The 20,731-nt window shown below is 45.2% G+C and overlaps 1 protein-coding gene across 3 annotated transcripts in view; it reads right to left on the bottom strand.

Annotated features, from left to right (window-relative positions):
* RORB (RAR related orphan receptor B) overlaps positions 1 to 20,731 on the bottom strand; it is a 299,661-nt gene that overhangs the window by 66,124 nt on the left and 212,806 nt on the right. For 2 of the 3 annotated variants that reach the window (XM_073543755.1, XM_073543754.1), the window contains exon 2: positions 10,837 to 10,922. In XM_073543755.1, coding sequence (XP_073399856.1) covers positions 10,837 to 10,922 — 86 coding nt within the window. Of the gene's footprint in view, positions 1 to 5,199; positions 5,312 to 10,836; positions 10,923 to 20,731 lie in introns of those variants that run through there. The other variant, XM_073543756.1, reaches the window with a different exon arrangement.

Here is a 20,731-nt window from a genome sequence, read left to right as displayed (position 1 = left end):
CTGTGACGTCTCTGCGCGGTATACAGAGGGACCACCCCCCAGCCCGGCCCACCGACCCTACACTTGGCGTAGTCGGCAGGATCAACGCGGCTAATACAATATCTTCTGCGGCAGGCCTGCCTCTGAGGAATGGACACGGACTTGGACTGCACTGTGTGGATTATAAACCCCGGTGGATTACAAATTACCAACCTGTGGATTACAAATTGGGAGCGCTGTGGCGCATCTGCGTTGCCAGCAGAGGATCCGGGGCAGTACCAGGTCCGGAGCAAGATGGCAGTGCTACTTCAGTGTAGAGGAGAGATCCAGGTGTTTGCCGTTGTCCCCAATGGACTGGGGCCCCCTCCTACATATCCCTGGGGACAGCAATATGTACCAGGAGGCCGACGCCCCCACATACTGGACCCTGACAGGTGGGTGGAAAGGCCTGCTGACGCCCCACCCCGCAGAAGGAGTGGCATAGAGGAAAATTTTGGCTGCGGCTGTCTGTCGCCATTCGAGTGCTGCCCATCGGATGATATGCGGCGCTGTGGATGTCGGGGCATCGGGCGCCTGGAGTGGCGGTGGTGCCGGGAGGTCGAGTCATGTCAGAAAACGTCTTCCCCAGAGTCACGGGCAGGAAGCTAGATGCTGAGCGGAAAAGTGGAACCTTTGCGGAGCCAGCGGGAGCGGCCACTGAAGATACCAGCAGGGAACCTGCCCACGGAGCTCCTGAGCCTGGAGGCTAGCCCTGTCGGATGGCGGAGTGAAGAGCGGAGACTGCAAGAGGAGCCACGCAAGAACGTGACGAAGGCCACGGTGCCGGGGAAGGTAAGAGGTCCCCTGGCCCCATCAGTGGCTCCGCAGGCGGCCCCCACCATGCAGCCGCAGCATCTTGTACCCCAGAGAGCCTGACCAGGGAAGGTCCTACCGTCTACGTGGAGCTAAGCGAGGCCTCCACTCCCACTCCGAGCCATCCTGCCCGGTGTCCCCGGTGCGGAGCCTGCCGCCAGAAGACGCTGTTGCGGTATCTCTGCTGATAGCGACCTCATCTCTGAAAGCGGCCGCTGCTCCGGCTCAGTCTGAAGTTCCAGGTGCGGCCTACCCCGCGGCCGCAGCTATGCCGGTGTTGGAGCCATCTGAGGCCTATTTGTCAAGCCCTGTGGCCCAGTCTCCGGAGGACATGGCTGTCCCTGGTTGTCACCCGACCCTAGCGGCTGCTGGGCCATCGACATCACCAGCCGCCTCTGCCCTGTTTTTGTCCTCGGCTAAGTCCCACCCACCGGACTCCCGGGCTCACACCGGACCCTCCGTTTGGGTCGCAGAAGTGGTGAAAAAGAAGAAAGCCAGGGACCAGGAAGTATGGAACCTGCTTCATGCAAAGGGGGAGGCTGGCATGGCGGCGACACGATCTATGGGACGGCTCGTGTATACAAATATACCCAGGGGGTATGGGTTCATATGCGATCTGGCTATCGGCCAGAAGGTTTATCTTAATGTGGCCTCTATTCGTCTCGGCCGGGCTCTACACGAGGGGGACTTGGTGTCATACTACAAAGAGAACTGTCCCCGCGGCTACTACGTGGTAGCTGTGATTGCTGAGTCCGAAGGTCACGAGCCCCCGTAGAACTCACAGGACACTCCTTACATCCCGGGAGCTCCACGGCTGTGGGGCCCCTCGCTACCGGCCACTAGGAGGCGGCTTGAACTTTCGAATTTTCGTTGCACCGTTGTGCAAATCACAAGGACAGTTTGCGTCCAAGTCAATGGAAAAAAAAAAGTTTAATATAAAAATTGAAGTTTTTTGTGTGTTAAGCCTGACAAAAGTGGGGATGTAAGAAGAGAGGGAGTGTCCTTGTCAAAGGAAGGGGGAGGAAAAAAAAATCTGTTATGTTTTATTGTTTTGTGTGTGATGGTTTTAAGCAATCGTAAACGGAAAAAAAAATGTAAGAAAATGGGTACTTGTGATATTATAGAGTTGTTCAGATGTATGATATGCACAAGAAAATGCAACAGGTCTGGGTAAGAGAGGGTCTGAGCGACCAAAGGGAAGTGTGAGATCCAAAGGGGTCTATGTGTTAAGGAGGTCTCGGAGACCGAGACACCGACCATGACATGTAACCAAAAGAAAGGCAAAGAGATGGAAGACGTGAGAAAGACAGTCGTCCTAGGTCAGGTCCCTGACACCACGGACACCCCTGAAGGAAGAAGGCGGACGCCGACAATGATCTGGTAGGTGTAAGGCCTCGATCATGGCGTACCGAATAATGGAAGGTGACAGAAGGGGAGAGTAGGGGAAGGTACACAGAGAAAGTTAGGGGGGTGGTCCTGACACGAAGTAACGCAATACAGATGAGGCCCCGGGGGCAAGCACACCGAATTAAAGACGACAACCGACTAGTAAAATTGCTGTTGGTGTACAGGCCTAAGGCAAAAACAGTGACTAAGCTGTCAGGAGTGTCGTGGAGTTGAAAAAGGGACGGTGCGTATAATCACGTCTCTGGTGAAAAGAACGGTGTGTGTGTGTGTAACAGGGCCGGAAAACGGAGGGCCGAGAAAAGGGATTGCGGTGTATCATGAGGGCCGTCAGTCGGATGGCAGAGAATAAACTCTTGGACCAGTTGCACCCGAAACCTGCCCCCATCTTTTGTCTGTGACATCTCTGCGCGGTATACAGAGGGACCACCCCCCAGCCCGGCACACCGACCCTACAGCTGTTAGACACAGATGTCTGCTGTTTAACTTAGCCTCAACCAGTTTCATTACGGATATATTCGTAATGGATTGTTAAGGTGTTAAATAATTTTTAACGTTAAAATAACATTAAAATCAATCTCAACTTTAGAGAGAATAGTGTACATTCCTAGTTAGCTGCCTGCTGAACAAATACCTTAAATAATGTGTAAAGGGAAAGTCAGTTTGTCCAAACAAAGATGCGGCTTGTTTTGCTTTCCTCAGAAACAATTGCTGCCAGTGGATATTGTAAGGCACCCCCTAAACCTTCATACCCGTAAGATCTGACCAGACTTTTTTTATTGATATATGATGTTAGGGCTCTTTCACATGTCCTGATATTTCCGGTACTAGAAAAAGCATCCATGTCTGTGTGTTTAATATGTTTGGCATACGTGTGGCAACTGTGTGCCGTATTAGTATCACACATACCGGCGCCTGAGAATCAGCGTTAGTGTTCGCACTGGTCCCCTGCACCGGGTACTGAAAACAACTCACATCACTGTCCTCTACTTGTGCTGCAATCAACGCTAGCAGGGGTCAATCTTGAGAGCTGTATTCAACCGATAAAGGCTCATTCACAAGTCAGTATTTGGTCAGTATTTTGCATCAGTATTTGTATGCCAAAGCCAGGAATGGAACTTACCAAGAAAAAAATATAATTGAAAGACTGATGTCTGTTCTTTGTTTTGGAGACACTCCTGGTTTTAGCATACAAATACTGATGAAATACTGATCAAAAATACTGATGTGTGAAAGAGGCCTAACAGCAAGAGCAGCCGGTGGATGATGAGAGTGTTCATCAGCCACCACCTGTGCTATAAATATATAAATTTAAAAAAAGTTACATTGGGTTCCAGTGTAGTTTTGATAACCAGCCAGGCAAAAATGACAGCTGCGGGCTGCAACCCACAGCTATTAGCTTTAGCAAGGCTGGTTATCATGAATAGAGGGGCCCCACACTGTCATCCATGTGTCATCAGTGTGCACGTTTTCAGCCTGTGCTGCTGTTAAAAAACAGACATGTCAGCAAATTTTGCCCACGAACACACGGTCTGTGGAAACACACTGACATGTGCACATACCCATTTACTTGAATGGGTCAAAGTGTGTGTCTACTGTATGTGTGAAAACTGTCACCACACATACTGGACACACTGTGTGCACAGCCCCATAGTCCGAGTGAGATCTGACAATATGGTCGTCTGTACAGTACTGAGATTATATTGGGTGTTTAGCTAATATGTATATAAGTCTTTAGCCTAGGTTTACAGCTGCAGTAAGAAATCAGTTTCCCTGTCCCATCATACAAAGCTGTGACAGATCCACAGGATGGCCACCAAGAATGCCAGACAGACTCTATGGACTATAATTGGCTCTGTGGGTTATTATAATGCTATCTGTCACTAAACTGAAAAAAATGGCTCAGCATGCTACACTATTATTTCTGGGTTTTTTTAACAGCATTTGTGATTGAGCACATCGCTTTATTTTTCAACAGCAGCAAAATAAAGTGTCAAACCCAACATCCTACTGTTATTTTCATTTCACTATTCAGAAAGCAGTTTTATATGACAACCAAAAAATATTGTTTATGCTCCTATGCAAATGAGGTGCTCGTCAGAGCCGCACAGTCTGGGGTTGCTTGTATTGGAAGTTTCTCTGACTAGTGTTGCTCTGTCCGTGCAGTAGGGGACAGAACTAGCCATAAAGATGGTTGAAGGATCTGGACCCTATGGCCCTGTCTATGGTTCCCTGAGAACTTCATTTGCATATTAACATAAAGAACGTTCTCTCCGAACTTTGTTTTAGGCTGGGGTCACTCTTGCGAGAAACTCACGAGTCTCGCACCTCAATATCCAGTAGGGCCAGAGCGTTAAGAAATACATGCAGCCGCCAACTCCGGTCCCGAGGGCCGGCTACACTGCCGGGTATTGAGGTGCGAGACTCGTGCGAGTTTCTCGCCAGTGTGACCCCGGCCTTAAACTTAAGGTATGGCTCCTCTTGGCACAAGGTTCCCTACACTGACCTGTGCTTACTTCCATACGGATTTCAGAGCTGTCTTCTTCAATAATCTTTTCTTTGACTATTTTGTTTTTGCTGCATTTTCCACTTCATTTGATGCTTTTTGGTGCAGATTTGAAGCAGCATTTTTTTTTAATGTAGTTTTTTACTACCGAAATCCAACTTCTTTTATAAACATGCATATTTTGACAGGCTACACATAGAAGTCTACAGAGAAAAATGGGCAGGAGTTTTCATGGAATCACATCCACTTTGCTTTGGCAGTTAAACTCAGCAGATTTTCTGCACACAAAAAACATAGCAGACAGAAGTCTGGTTTACTCATTTACTCTATGTGGAAACATGACTCACAGTTCTTCTTTAAGCAATTAAAACATGCTAAAAATTATTTCACAGTCTTTTCTGTCTGTACAGCTTGGACTCTTTACTTGAGAAAAAAGCAAAACAGGCAGAGATGCTTACCTGTATAGACAGGCCTCAATACAAATGCACTAACAGGGTGCAGCGGACCCAAGTAAAATGGCAACTGCACAGGTGCAATAATACCTAATGAAACAGCAAGCCTACAATCAGGCCGTGTGGCACACCAGTGCAAAAATATAATCCGTATGTGGCAATGTTTACACATTATATATATTTTACTTGGGTCCACTGCACCCTGTTAATGCATTTGTATTGAGGCCTGTCTATACAAGTAAGAATCTCTGCCTGTTTTGCTTTTTTCTCAAATATTGGAGGATTCTTTCCTCTTTCTGTGGATTTCATGTTAGAGTAGGACTGGCAAGTGGAAGTAACTTTGGACTCTTTACTTGACCTTCTTATAGTATAGTTATAGCTAGAGGGAAATAGATGGTATGCACACACAACAAAAAGTCAGTATTGGTGTATCATTAAGGGTGTGTGCACATGCTGTGGATTCTGCTGCGGATCCGCAGCGGTTTTGGTCCTGCGGATCCGCAGCAGTTTTTGCTGCGGTGTACAGTACCATTATAACCTATGTAAAATGAAAACCGCAGGGCAGACACTGCGGAATTTTCCGTGCGGTTTTTCTGCGGTTTCAAATCCGCAGCATGTCACTACTTTGTGCGGATTCCGCTGCGGTTTGGCACCTGCTCCATGGCAGGTGTCAAACTGCAGGGGAAAACTGCAAGCTAAACCACAGAAAAACTGCAGATATACCTGCGGTTTTCATCAAATCCGCGTGGAAAATTCCGCAGAGCAATCCTCAGCGTGTGCACACACCCTTAGGCCTCAGTCACATGTCTGTGTTTAACCCCTTAACGACCAGGGGTATTTCAGTTTTTGCGTTTTTGTTTTTTGCTCTCCTTCCCAGAGCCATAACTTTTTTTATTTTTCAGTCAAAATGGCCATGTGAGGGCTTGTTTTATGCAGGACGAGTTGTACTTTTGATCAACACCTTTTGGTTTTAACTTATTTTGTACTGGAAAATGGGAAAAAAGTCCAAGTGAGGTGAATTTGCAAAAAAAAGTGCAATTCCACAGTTGTATTTTTTTCTTTTTTTACCATATTTTCTAAATGCTAAAGCTGACCTGTCATTATGATTCTCCAGCTCATTACGAGTTCACAGACACCAAACATGTCTAGATTCTTTTTTATTTAAGTGGTGAAAAAAAATTCCAAATTTTGATTTAAAAAATGGTGCCATTTTCTGATACCCGTAGCGTCTCCATTTTTCGTGATCTTGTATTGTGTGAGGGTTTATTTTTTGCGTGTCAAGCTGGCGTTTTTAATTATACCATTTTGGTGCAGATGCAATATTTTGATTGCTCGTTATTGCAGTTTATTGCAATGTAGCGGTGGCCAAATAAACTTAATTCTGACGTTTTTAATTTTTTTCTCAATTAGCGATGAGGTTAACTGCTTTTTTGTATTGATAGATCGGGAGATTCTGAACACAGTGATACCAAATATGTGTATATTTCATTTTTTTTAAATTTTGAATGGGGTGAAAAGGGGGTGATTTGAACTTTAATATTTTTTTATTTTTCAATATTTTTAAAAACATTTTTTTTTACTTTTTGCATGCTTCAATAGTCTCCATGGGAGACTAGAAGCTGCAGTACGTTTTGTGTAGCAGAAATTCTCACTTGCTATGAGCGCCGACCACGGAGTGGCGCTCATAGCAATCTGGCAATGACAACCATAGAGGTCTGCTGCAGACCTCTGTTTGTCATGCCGACCCATCTGTGACCCACGATCATGTGACGGGTTCAACGATGGGTGGGATTAGCAATGTGCTTCCGGTAAGCGTGAGTTAAATGCTGCTGTCAGAGACTGACAGCGGCACTAAACTAGTTAACAATTGAGATTCCACCCGCGGCTGTTGCGGGCATAAGTTTGCTGTATAGATCAGCTGTCATGTGCCTGGAAAGGTGCGGGCTCCGGCGCTGAGCAGGGGGAGCCCGAAATGGGGTACTATTACGCCCAATGTCGGAAAGGGGTAAAACATGTACAGTATATAAAAAAATGGTACCATGTCACTGGTGTTCTTGATCAGTGTGTCATAAGTGTATGGCCTGTGTGTCCGTTTTAACCATCAGTGTGTCTTCAGTGTGTAGTCCGTGTGTCCGCTTTTTTCCATCAGTGTGTCATCAGTGTATGATCCATGTGTCTATTTTAACCATTTTTGTGTCATCAGTGTGTGGTCCATCTGTCTGTTTTTACCATCAGTGTACCATGTCACCGGTGTTCTGGATCAGTGTGTCATCAGTGTACGGTCTGTGTGTCTGTTTTTACCATCAGTGTGTCATCAGTGTGTGGTACGTTTGTCCATTTTTACCATCAGTGTGTCATCAGCATATGATCATTGTGTACATTTTAACCATCTGAGTGTCATCAGTGTACGGTCTGTTTGTCCGTTCTTACCATCAGTGTGTCATCAGTGTGTGGTCCGTATGTCCGATTTTACCATCAGCGTGTCATCAGTGTATGATCAGTGTGTACATTTTAACCATCAGCGTGTCATCAGTGTATGATCAGTGTGTCTATTTTAACCATTTGTGTGTCATCAGTGTGTGGTCCATCTGTCTGTTTTTACCATCAGTGTACCATGTCACCGGTGTTCTGGATCAGTGTGTCATCAGTGTACGGTCTGTGTGTCTGTTTTTACCATCAGTGTGTCATCAGTGTGTGGTACGTTTGGCCATTTTTACCATCAGTGTGTCATCAGCATATGATCATTGTGTACATTTTAACCATCTGAGTGTCATCAGTGTACGGTCTGTTTGTCCGTTCTTACCATCAGTGTGTCATCAGTGTGTGGTCCGTATGTCCGATTTTACCATCAGCGTGTCATCAGTGTATGATCAGTGTGTACATTTTAACCATCAGCGTGTCATCAGTGTATGATCAGTGTGTCCATTTTAACCATCTGTGTTTTATGTGTCCGTTTTTGTCATCTGTGTGTGGTCAGTGTGTCTTTTTTAACCATTTGTGCGTCATCAGTGTGTGGTCCGTCTGTCCATTTTTACCATCACTGTACGGTCCGTGAGTCCATTTTTACCATCAATGTTTCATCAGTGTACTGTCCGTGTGTCCATTTTTACTATCAGTGTGCCATCAGTGTGTGGTACGTGTGTCCGTTTTTACAATCACTGTGTCAGTAGTGTATGGTCTCTTTGTCCGTTTTTACCATCAGTATGTTATCAGTGTATTGTCCGTAGGTCTATTTTAACCATTTGTGTGTCATCAGTGTCTCCTCAGTGTAAAGGTCCGTGTGTCCATTTTTTACCATCCATATGTCATCAGTGTGTGGTCCGTGTGTCTGTTTTTAAAATTTGTGTGCCATCATTGTACGGTCTTTGTTCGTTTTTACCATCTGTATGTCATCAGTGTATGCTTCATGTGTCCATTTTAGCCATCTGTGTTTCATCAATGTGTCGTCTGTGTGTCTGTTTTAACCATCAGTGTATTGTCTGCGTGTCCGATTTAGCTATCCATGTGTCATCTGATTATGTTCCATGTGTCTGTTTTTACCATCAGTGTACAGTCTGTGTGTCCATTTTAACCATATGATTGTCCTCAGTATAAGGTCCGTGTGTCCGTTTTTACCATCAGTTTGTCATGTGCTGTACGTGTTTTTCATGGATCCATAGACTTCTATTAGCACTTTTCATCTGTGATAACAGAAACAATGCAGACATTTATCTGTGATTTTTGCATGGACACACGCTCCGTGAAAAAACATGGACATGTGAATAGCAGCATAGATTATACTTGCTGTATCTGTGAAAAAAGGACAGAACACATATGTGTCGCACAGATGTGTGAATGAGGCCTTAGATTGTACCTATACACATACAGTTGTGGCCAAAAGTATTGACACCCCTGCAATTTTGTCAGATAATACTCAGTTTCTTCCTGAAAATGATTGCAAACACAAATTCTTTGGTATTATTATCTTCATAAAAAACACAAAAGAGAATGAAGCAAAAAGCAAAACATTGATCATTTCACACAAAACTCCAAAAATGGGCCAGACAAAAGTATTGGCACCCTCAGCCTAATACTTGGTTGCACAACCTTTAGCCAAAATAACTGCGACCAACCACTTCCGGTAGCCATCAACGAGTTTCTTACAATGCTCTGCTGGAATTTTAGACCATTCTTCTTTGGCAAACTGCTCCAGGTCCTTGATATTTGAAGGGTGCCTTCTCCAAACTGCCATTTTTAGATCTCTCCACAGGTGTTCTATGGGATTCAGGTCTGGACTCATTGCTGGCCACCTTAGAAGTCTCCAGTGCTTTCTCTCGAACCATTTTCTTGTGCTTTTTGAAGTGTGTTTTGGGTCATTGTCCTGCTGGAAGACCCATGACCTCTGAGGGAGACCCAGCTTTCTCACACTGGGCCCTACATTATGCTGCAAAATTTGATGGTAGTCTTCAGACTTCATAATGCCATGCACATGGTCAAGCAGTCTAGTGCCAGTGGCAGCAAAGCAACCCCAAAACATCAGGGAACCTCCGCCATGTTTGACTGTAGGGACCGTGTTTTTTTTCTTTGAATGCCTCTTTTTTTCTCCTGTAAACTCTATGTTGATGCCTTTGCCCAAAAAGCTCTACTTTTGTCTCATCTGACCAGAGAACATTCTTCCAAAACGTTTTAGGCTTTTTCAGGTAAGTTTTGGCAATCTCCAGCCTGGCTTTTTTATGTCTCGGGGTAAGAAGTGGGGTCTTCCTGGGTCTCCTACCATACAGTCCCTTTTCATTCAGACGCAGACGGATAGTACGGGTTGACACTGTTGTACCCTCGGACTGCAGGGCAGCTTGAACTTGTTTGGATGTTAGTCGAGGTTCTTTATCCAACATCCGCACAATCTTGCATTGAAATCTCTTGTCAATTTTTCTTTTCCGTCCACATCTAGGGAGGTTAGCCACAGTGCCATGGGGCTTTAAATTTCTTCATGACACTGCGCATGGTAGACACAGGAACATTCAGGTCTTTGGAGATGGACTTGTAGCCTTGAGATTGCTCATGCTTCCTCACAAATTGGTTTCTCAAGTCCTCAGACAGTTCTTTGGTCTTCTTTCTTTTCTCCATGCTCAATGTGGTACACACAAGGACACAGGACAGAGGTTGAGTCAACTTTAATCCATGTCAACTGGCTGCAAGTGTGATTTAGTTATTGCCAACACCTGTTAGGTGCCACAGGTAAGTTACAGGTGCTGCTAATTACACAAATTAGAGAAGCATCACATGATTTTTCGAACAGTGCCAATACTTTTGTCCACCCTCTTTTTGATGTTTGGTGTGGAATTATATCCAATTTGGCTTTAGGACAATTCTTTTTGTGTTTTTTCATTTAAGACAAATTAAATGAAGATAATAATACCAAAGAATTTGTGTTTGCAATCATTTTCAGGAAGAAACTGAGCATTATCTGACAGGATTGCAGGGGTGTCAATACTTTTGGCCACAACTGTAGACTGGAAATCTCTAATCAAATAATTGAATGCATGAAAGAAAATAAATTCTGCATATATGGCGCATGTACAGTATATAAAAACCTGCTAAGGGAATGTACTGAATACTCGCACACTGGTAAGATATTTTACCTCCACATCTCATCTTAACTCTTACCTTGCAACCTTCACAAGTGATGACACCATAGTGGATTCCTGACGATTTATCTCCACAAATTTTGCATGGTATCACTTCAATTTGTGCTGTAGAAAAGAGAAGAGACAGCTCAGCTGACATGGCACAATTTTATTTAGCCTTTTCTCTCCTTGGTCAATGACTACAGCATGAGTTTTTGATGATTAAAAAGAAGCAAAATGCAGAATGCATAAGTAGAAAAAAAACAGATCTTAGATTTAAGCTTCTCTTCAAATACATAATTTAATAGCAATATCCAATGTTTGCATGCTCTAAAACCCGGCACAAACATTCCTCTAATCCCTCTGCAGTCAGAATAAACATTTTAATGCAACTTGGTTTGTAGTTTTTATGTTAATACCGAGCTTTTCTGATGTTTCTGTCATTAAACGGTTTACATTATCATTTACTTGTTTGTTCTAATAACAGTCATTGAAATAAGAAAGGGTTTATACAGAGAGTTACACCTAATACAATCAATGTCTGATTCACTCCGCTCGAATTATCCAGCGTCTTGGTTAAAATCAAGAGGGATTATTTGCCTACGAGGAACGTAACGAAGCGTTCTGCGATCCTGCCTCGCCACGACTTACTGTATTTTCCCTCTGAATTGCACCTGTACAATGATACTTGAACATAGTGATTGTGTTCTTTCCCCGAGAGCCATTTATCCTTTGTGTCAAAGCATGACAATTGGAGGGATGTGTAACCAAAAACTCCTGTTATTAATTGTATACACAAGGTGAAAAGAAGCTATTGCTTTCCTCGAAACATCTTAAATTACTGTAACTAACACTCTCTGTACCGAGTTTCCTTTGCAGTGTTAATGAGTGTCACAGTCTCTAACATTTCCTTCACAATGCATGTCTAATCGTGTAGGATTGCAAGATTTTTCACTTTTTCTAGACCACATTGTCATCAATTCACTTAAGAGCGTTTTTACACCCAGGCGTAGCATCGTCCCCTGTGTGTATCACAGTTGTCCACAATTAGAAGAATTGTTTGGGTTGCACAATTTTTAGAAGGAGTTATCAAAGTTTGGAATAGATTTCCATGTCTTATTGTTCCTGCAAAAGGGCTCATGCTTATTTATTAAAGAGGTTGTCTGGTAAAAACTGATAAGTCTGCAGTCACTCTGTGTGACTGTAGACTTATGAATCCCCCCAGTGCATGCACTGTACGCTGGGGGGGATTCGCCAGTTTCAGACCCAGGACTGGAGGGTAGGTATGCGTTAGGGCTCATACTCACATATGAGAAACTCAGACGAGTCTCGCACGTCAATACCCGGCACTGCCGCCGGCACTCGGATCGGAGCGTTCAGCTGCATAGAAAATACATGTAGCTGAATGCTCCCATCCGAGTGCTGGGTATTGGCATGCGAGACTCGTCCGAGTTTCTGGCACTTGAGTATGAGCCCTTATACATACTACCGGCCAGTGAGAGCAGCCTCGCTCTCCATACACTTGAAAGGAGTGAGACCAAACCCTCTAGTCAGACACGCCCAATGGATTGCCACATCACTAGATGGGACGCAACCTTGACTCAATACAAGTGTATGGAGTCAGACCACGTCAACTGGCTGGGAGAATTTATAGCTCATACATACTCTCTAGTCTCTCATTTCAAACCGGTGTATCCCCCCACAGTGTGTGTGCTGGAGGGATTCATAAGTCTGCAGTCACAGAGAGTGACTGCAGACTTATCGGTTTGGACCTGACAATCCCTTTAAGTGCCCACGCAAACGTAATGGGGCTCATGTAGCAATCAGTGTAGGACAGAAAAGTGGTCCACGATCAGATCACAATGCTACTGAACACTAAAGGAGTGTATTACACAACATATTGTCTGCAGGGAGATTGCTTCATGCTAATATTACTTGTCTTACTGCTTACAAATCATCACAAAGACCTTCATGGCCACCATGTAAAGGTATGTGCACACGTTCAATATTTGCAACAGTTTTTTCTGCCACAAAACCAGAGTGTTGGCTGAAAAAACACTGTGTCAAATGCGCAAGTTTTTGCCAGATTTTTGACATTTTTGCATGCGTCTTTACTTGTGTTTTTTCTCATTCATTTGAATCTGTAAAAAATGCTGCAGAAACACTGAATGAATACATAGGGGAGCCCGGGGACAGATGACGCATGAGCAGGGGCGTCATCTCTCATTAATCTAGGGTGCCAACCTTCTTAAGAAGGAAGGTGCATACTAGGTGTAGATATCAGGGAAAGAGCACCTTCTCCAATGCCTGGCATTAGACTTTGCACCATAGTTTGTATGATATCAGTGATTACATGTATGTCCAGCACTGTGTATTTATGCTAGATGTCTACTCTCTATTAGAGATGATCGACTTTGCCTTTTTTATGGTCGAGTCAGGTTTCATGAAACCCGACTTTCTCAAAAGTCTGGTTGAACGAAATCGGCCGACTATAGGGAAAAGTCGGAGGCCGACTGAAACACGAAACCCAATGCAAGTCAATGGGGAAGCAAAGTCGGCAGGGAGTGGAGGACAGTAAACACACCTACAATGCCCATTTCAATGCCAAAAACATCAATTCTTATTACTGAAGCTTGTCAACCTTAATTTACTTCATAATAATAGTTACGCATTTAAAACTGGGGGTTATTTGGCTAAAATTGTGGGGGGGTAGGGTTGGCTCCAGGTTTTCGTGTGCCCTGGGCCAAAGAGTGTCAGTGCGCCCCTTTAACACATACCACAACTCATGATGCTCCGATACTGCACAGAAAGATAGGTATAGTACAATGACAAATACTTCACTGCTTACATGATATGACTGATCTATCTTAAATTGTACAATAGCTCAAAAAAAGGACAGTATATTACTCCATACAGTATTATGGCCACCACATTGTGCGCCTTACAGAATAATGAGCCACATATAGAGTTGAGCAAAACAGGTCGGTCAGATTCAAAAGTCGCCGACTTTCGCCAAAGTCGGGTTTCATGAAACTAAACCTGACCACAGTGTGAAGTCGGCCATGCGGTCGGCGACCCAAGCGCCAAAGTTGGGTTTGGCCGAATGTTTGCACGTGACTTTTTTCAGCCAAGGAGAGAAGTGAAGCGGTAGCGTAGCGGGAGAGAGGGAGAGAGAAGAGAGAGATTTCGCCGCCTCTAGGGTTAAAATTCATGCCAGGTGTGTTTACAGTCCTCCACTCACTGCTGACTTTTCTCCCCATTGACTTGCATTGGGTTTCATGTTTCACGACTTTTCCCTATAGTCGGCCGATTTCGTTCGACTCGACTTTTGTGAAAGTCGGGTTTCATGAAACCCGACTCGACCCTAAAAAGGCAAACTCGCTAATCTCTAACCCCATATATTTCTCCATACAGAATAATTGGCCACATATAATGTTTCATACAGTATATGATGAGCTCCACATAATGCTACAGTATATGATGGTCCCCATGGACGATGCTCCAGAGTGTTATGGGCCCAAATAATGCTCCATATATAATGGGCCCCATTTCTAATGCTCCAGTGTATAAAGGGCCCTGTAAATGCTGCTCCAGTGTCTGATGTCCCCCATTTGGAATGCTCCAGTATATGATGGGCCTCATGGATGATGCTCCAGTGTCTTATGGGCCCTAATAATGCTCCATATATAATGGGCCCCATTTCTAATGCTCCAGTGTATCATGTGCTCCATAGATGCTGCTCCTGTGTCTTATCTGCCCCATTTAGAATGCTCCAGTATTTGATGGGCCTCATGGATGATGCTCCAGTGTCAGATGTCCCCCATTTTGAATGCTCCAGTATATGATGGGCCCCATTTTTAATTAACCAAGGCATGGTATGTGAAAAGATCCATGGAGTAATCTGAAGTGTGTGCTGCCGCATCCTTCACTTTTGGTGTGGGTGTAGGACACAAGGAAAGTGGTTGCTCCTGACCAGAAACCAGCACTTACGACTCAGTGCTTGCATTTTTTTAAACTTCAGAAGAGGAGGCGATAGAGCTGGAGGCTGTTTCAGCAATGTAAGCCAAAAACAGTTCCTGATGCTCCAGCTTTAAAAGCAGTCTATTGTACATACTCCCAGAAAACAGAGCCTTACAGGCCTTACAGAGCTGCACCATGACGCAGGCTCAACACCTCCTGCCTTAGCTGCTATTGTGTTTTTGGCACTACCAGCAGATGCACCACCACCACCATCAGTACCAGGTGGCCCCCCACCCCCACGTCCGCGTCCTCTTCCACCATACTTGCTCATGTTTTAGAAAATTGACCCAAAATACCAGCAGATATATGGTACTGTATCAGAAGTGTTCAGCTCTATACAGTCTAGGGATAACAGTAAATCTCCGTATATATTTCATGAGTCATACACAGACGCTCACAGGCTCAGTATGGATTACCCAATAAAATAAAAAGGTGAAAAAGGGTACAGTATCACCAGATACAAGGTATATATAGTATAGTGTAAACATTCTGAATCTCTATATACATTTCAGGAGGCAGACACAAATGCTCTCAGGCCCAGTATGGATTACACAAGAATATCAAAAGCTGTAAATGGGTAATGTAACACAAGCATACAGCTGTATACAGTGTTGGCCAAATTTGAAATCTTATATATTTCCGGAGTCACCCTCAGACGCTCACTCAGTCTGGGTTTGACCATAATAAAAAATGTATAAAAGTACTGGTTAGCAAGATAGCAAGTATATATATTATAGGGTACAATTGAAATCTCCATATACCTAGTCCCGTAGTCACTCTCAGACGCTTACTCAGTATGGATTTGACCGTAATACTAAATGTCGAACAAAGGTACTGTATAACAAGATACAAGCTGTATCGAATATACGGTAAAAATTGGTATCTCCGATTCACCGTATATATAGAAGGTGTAAACCACACACGCTCACTCACTATGGATGATACCGTAATACAAAATTTTGAACAAAGGTACTGTTGTGAATTCACTTTCTGGCCTACCTCTGGTTGCTAGTGAAGGTAGTGGAGCTAGTCGTATTGACAGAGGAGTCGCGAGTTCTCTTTCCGGTCTCCCTCTGATGGTTACAGGAGGTAATGGAGGTGATCTAATTGACAGAGGCCTGCCACCTGATAATGAGGATGACGATTGGACATCTGGAGTTTCTGACTGGATTTAAGACAGCCGACTCCCTCTATCCCTGCTGGTGATTTTTCCTGCCTCCTGAGGTTTTAGTTTCCAGTTCAGTCCCTGCATGCTCAAGCTAAGTGTTCTTTGCTATTGTTCACATTTGATTTGGTTTTGTCTATTCAGTTTTGTGTGGTCAGCCAGCCCCGGCTGGGGCTGTGCTGATTTTCCATCTTTATGTTACTGTTTGTGCCAGTTTGTTTTTTGTCCCTTATTAGATTGGCCTCTTTTTGCTCTGCTTTCAGAATATTCCAGAGTGCTGATATAATGGGTGAAGTCTAGTGACTTCAGAGTTTTTTGCTATCAGAAGTGTTGGACATTTTTGCAGGTTTTTTTTGCGTGATTGAAGACAGTGTCTTTCCTTTCCTGTCCTTTCTAGTTAGTGTGGGCCCCATCAGCCTATTTTCCTACCTGTGTTTGTGTTTTCATCTTTTCTCACCGACAATATATGTTTGGGGGCTATCTATTCCTTTGGGGTCTGCTCTGGGGCAGTTTAGATTTCCCCTTTTCTTGCTTTAGGCTTATTTAGTTCTCCGCCTGTGTCGAGGCGCCTATAATCATCGTAGGTACGCTCCACGGCTACTGCTAGTTGTGTGGATAGGATCAGGGGTCTGCAATCTGCTTAGTTACCAACCTCTCTGGTTTTCTGTGGCTTAGCTTGGTCTTGTTTTCCTCCTTGGTGACCCAATCATAACAGGTACTGTATCAGCACATACCAGGTGTATCCAGTCTAGAGGTAATTTTAAATTTCCGCCTATACTTCCGGAGTCAGAAACAGACACTCACAGGCTCAGTATGTATTACACCAGAATTTAACAAGTAGAAAAAGGGAAAGGTCGAAGCGTACAACAGTAAACAGTGTTGTGGTACTTTTAAATCTTTGTATATATTTCAATCTCAGTAAGCCAGTCCAGACTCTCCGCTATTGGAAACTACATGGATACAAGTACAGACGGAAAATCGAGTGTTAGCAGAAATTTGGGAATTACTCATCACGGGAAAACCTCCCGGTACATGTTGCAGAGGTGATGCAGACCCTCAATTACTGTGTCTGTGGAGACAGTGAAAATGGTTCTTTGTGAAGAAAGGATTGCTTTATCGCAGGAGCGTGGATCACATCACCGTTACGCATCTCCATCAAACTGTGATCACAGGGAGAGATGTAGACATGGTCCTCACTGCCTATCATGATGTGTCTGGTCATTTTGGAGTGCAAAAGACAGAAGCCACAGACCGTAAGCGATTCTGTTGGATTGGCATGAGACATTGAAAAATGGTGGCAGGAATGTCACACGTCTGTGACTATCACAACTGTGAAAGGTGATCATAAAGCACCATTGCATCTGCTTGTAACTTGACGTCCATTTCAAATGGTAGCCATTGATCAGCTGAAGGTAGAAGCCAGCAGGAAAGGCCATAGTTACATCTTACCCATCATCGATCAATAAACCAAATTTCTAGTGGCCATCCCTGTGAAGGATTTAACTGCCCAGACTACACAGCGGTGGAGCAGGGAGAGGTAAGTACTGCAACTTGCAAGTGCTGTGGCCATGACCAAGCAGGGGGTCACACTCGTGGATGACGGTACTGGCACAGGGCCCCTCATAGTATGCTGGTGTGTCTGACGGCAAGTGGACCCTCCCACCGTCAGAGACACTGTATTGTACTATGAGTGGCCCTGTACCAGTGCTGTCGGCAATCTGTGGGCCCATCCACCTGTTCAGAGCAACAGCACTTGTCCGGGTGCACCAGGTGATGACCCGAGTCATTAGGGGGGGTGGGCAGCCCACTTAGGGAGGTTTAAAAAATGGCATATGTTGATGTGTTGGCTGGACATTCAGCTGCTGCAAAGGGCGGAGTTGGGCAAGTCCGAGGAAGAGGAGGACAAAAGCGAGGCAGTTTTCTGGCAACCTATGTGTCATCAGGGGAAGGTGGGACAAAACCCTTTGAAACCCATGCATGGTTAATTTTATTGAAGGCTAGATCATCAACATTTTGGGTAGACAGACGGGTCCTTTTTTCTGTCAGGATTGATCCAGCAGTATTGAAGACTCTTTCAGATAACACACTAGCAGCAGGGCAAGCGAGCTCCTGTAAGGCATATTGTGACAATTCAGGCCACGCATCCAGTTTAGAGGCCCAATAGTCAAAGGGGAATGACCTGTGAGGGAGAACATCGATATGGGAGAAGTAGTTTGTTACCATAGTTGACAACTGCTGTCTCCTGTCATTTTTAATCGATGCAGTATTAGCAGTCGTGTGAGCGGTACTTGAGAAATCATTCCACAACATGGTCATTAAACCCTTGTCTCCAATGCCACGTCTGCTGTGTGCAACACGAACACCTCTCCCATTGTGCCCACTATGGCTTGTGGGAGAACCAGCACCGCTGCTGTGTGCTGGGAAAGCCTCAAACAAACGGTTTACCAGAGTTGCTTGTTTGTTAGCCGATATTATCTCTAGGTTCTCCTGTGGCATGATGTTGTGTAATTTGCCTTTGTAGCGTGGATCGAGGATGCTGGCCAGCCAGTAGTCATCATCCCTCATCATTTTGGCAATGCAGGGCTCCCTTTTTAGGATCCGCAAGGCATAATCGCACATGTGGGCCAATGTTCCAGGTGTCAATGATGCACTGCCAGTGGTGGGTGGAGGAGCACTTTCTGGGAAATCCACATCCCTACAGTCACGCACAAACACTGTACCTGACCTTGGAACGCCAACATTTTCTCTTGCCCACTGAGAAGCATCTTCCTGCCCAAAATAATCATCCCCCTCATCCTCCTCCTCTTCCTCTTCTTCCTCCACCTTGTCCAGGACAGTTCCCTGACCAGACAATGGCTGACAGTCATCAAGGCTTCTCCTCCTCCTTCTCCTCTGCTGCAGACACCTGATCCTTAATATGCGTCAAACTTGAGCAGACGCATAAGTGGGATGCTCATGCTTATGATGGTGTCGTCTGTGCTTGCCAGCTGTGTGCATTCCTGAAAACACTGAAGGACTTTACAGAGGTCTTTCAGCTTTGACCACTGCACATCCGACAATTCCATGTCTTCCCTCAAACTGCCTGCCCGTGTATCCTCCCGCAAATGCATTTCAGCCTGCCTCTGTTCGCACAGCCTCTCAACCATGTGCAGAGTGGAGTTCCACCTTGTTGCAACATCTATGATTAGGCAGTGCTGGGGGAGGTGGAGCAATCACTGCTGCTTCTGCATACGAGTGGAGTGGACATTTGAGCGACAGATGTGCGAACACAGTCTTCGCACCTTATGGAGCAGGGATGATAACACCGGATAATTATTAAGGAAGCATTGCACCACCAGGTTCAAAGTGTGAGCCAGGCAAGGTATGTGTGTGTGTTTTGCATGGGCTATGGCTGCCACAAAATTACGGCCGTTATCACTGACTACCTTGCCTGCCTCAAGATGTAGACTGACCAGCCATGACTCAGTTTGTCGCTGCAAATAGTCGGCCAGTACCTCCGCGGTGTGTCTGTTGTCGCCCAAAGACATCATCTTTAACACAGCTTGCTGACGCTTACTACTAGCTGTTCGATAGTGGGACACCTCGTGTGCAACACTGCCAGCTGCGGATGGAGTGCTCGTGCGACTGCACTCTGTGGACGAGCTTTCGCTGATAGAGGAGGAGGATCGAAAGCCTACAGCCAACTGTTTCCTATACCGTGGGCTAGGCAGCACTGTTCCACCGCCGCTGTCCCCAGTAGAGCCTGCATCCACCACATTAACCCAGTGCGCAGTGATGGACATGTAACGGCCCTGGCCATGCCTACTGGTCCATGCATCTGTTGTGAGGTGCACCTTTCCACTCAGTTTTAGTGCATTGACAATGCAGTCTTTCACATGTCGGTGGAGGGCAGGGATGACTTTGTGAGAAAAGAAGTGCCGACTGGGTAGGTCATAGCGTGGGACAGTGTAGGCCATGAGGTCACGGAAAGCTTTGCTTTCAACCAAACGGTAGGGCATCATGTCTAATGACATTAGTTTGGCAATGTAGGTGTTCAAACAAAGTGTACGCGGATGAGAGGATGAGTACTTTCTTGTCATAATCAGAGTGTCTGGTAGGGTGAACTGGACTGGAGAGCTGCATATGAGGTAAGTAGCGGTGGACCGGATGGAGTGAGAGGGGGTTGGTGATGGTATTGGTGGTGATGGCCTAGATTCAGTGTTGTGTTGCAAAACCATTGTGATTCCCTGAGTGCTTTGACCTTGCGACGACACCTCCACATTTAGTGCTGGTGGTGTGCTTAATGATGGCGGTGGTCTTACAGTGGGGGAAGCAATGGAGCGTTGCTGGCTACCTTCAGTCGGAGCAGGTGCACATGTGCTACCTGAGGTTTTGTAGTCCGTCCACGCTTGCAAGTGCATGTTGATTAAATGTCTAAGAATGCAACTGGTATTCAAATTTCTGAGTTGTTTACCTCGGCTAAAGGTCCTTTCTCACTTCCTACAGGTAACCTTTGCCTCAACAGTAGGATTTTGGACAATGAAGTGCCACACTGCTCTCTTCCTACTATTGTATACATTTTCTAGCCGTGCATGCTGTGCCAAGTTGACCATCTGGCCAAGCTGTCCTGCAACTTTTAGTTTTTGTTCCACGTTTTTGGACAGCTACGGGCCTGGCAGATAACTGCTGCTGCGATGTCGATGCCTGCTGCGGGAAGGGGCACCTGGGTTTCATCAGGGTCAGATTCTGGTTCAAAAGACTGCGAGGGCAA

The sequence above is a fragment of the Dendrobates tinctorius genome, unplaced genomic scaffold (assembly GCF_039654945.1).
Source record: "Dendrobates tinctorius isolate UK_male_01 unplaced genomic scaffold, ASM3965494v1 ptg000134l, whole genome shotgun sequence".
In the NCBI taxonomy this organism is placed as follows: Eukaryota; Metazoa; Chordata; class Amphibia; order Anura; family Dendrobatidae; genus Dendrobates; species Dendrobates tinctorius.
This window is presented reverse-complemented; position numbering and strand designations above follow the sequence as displayed.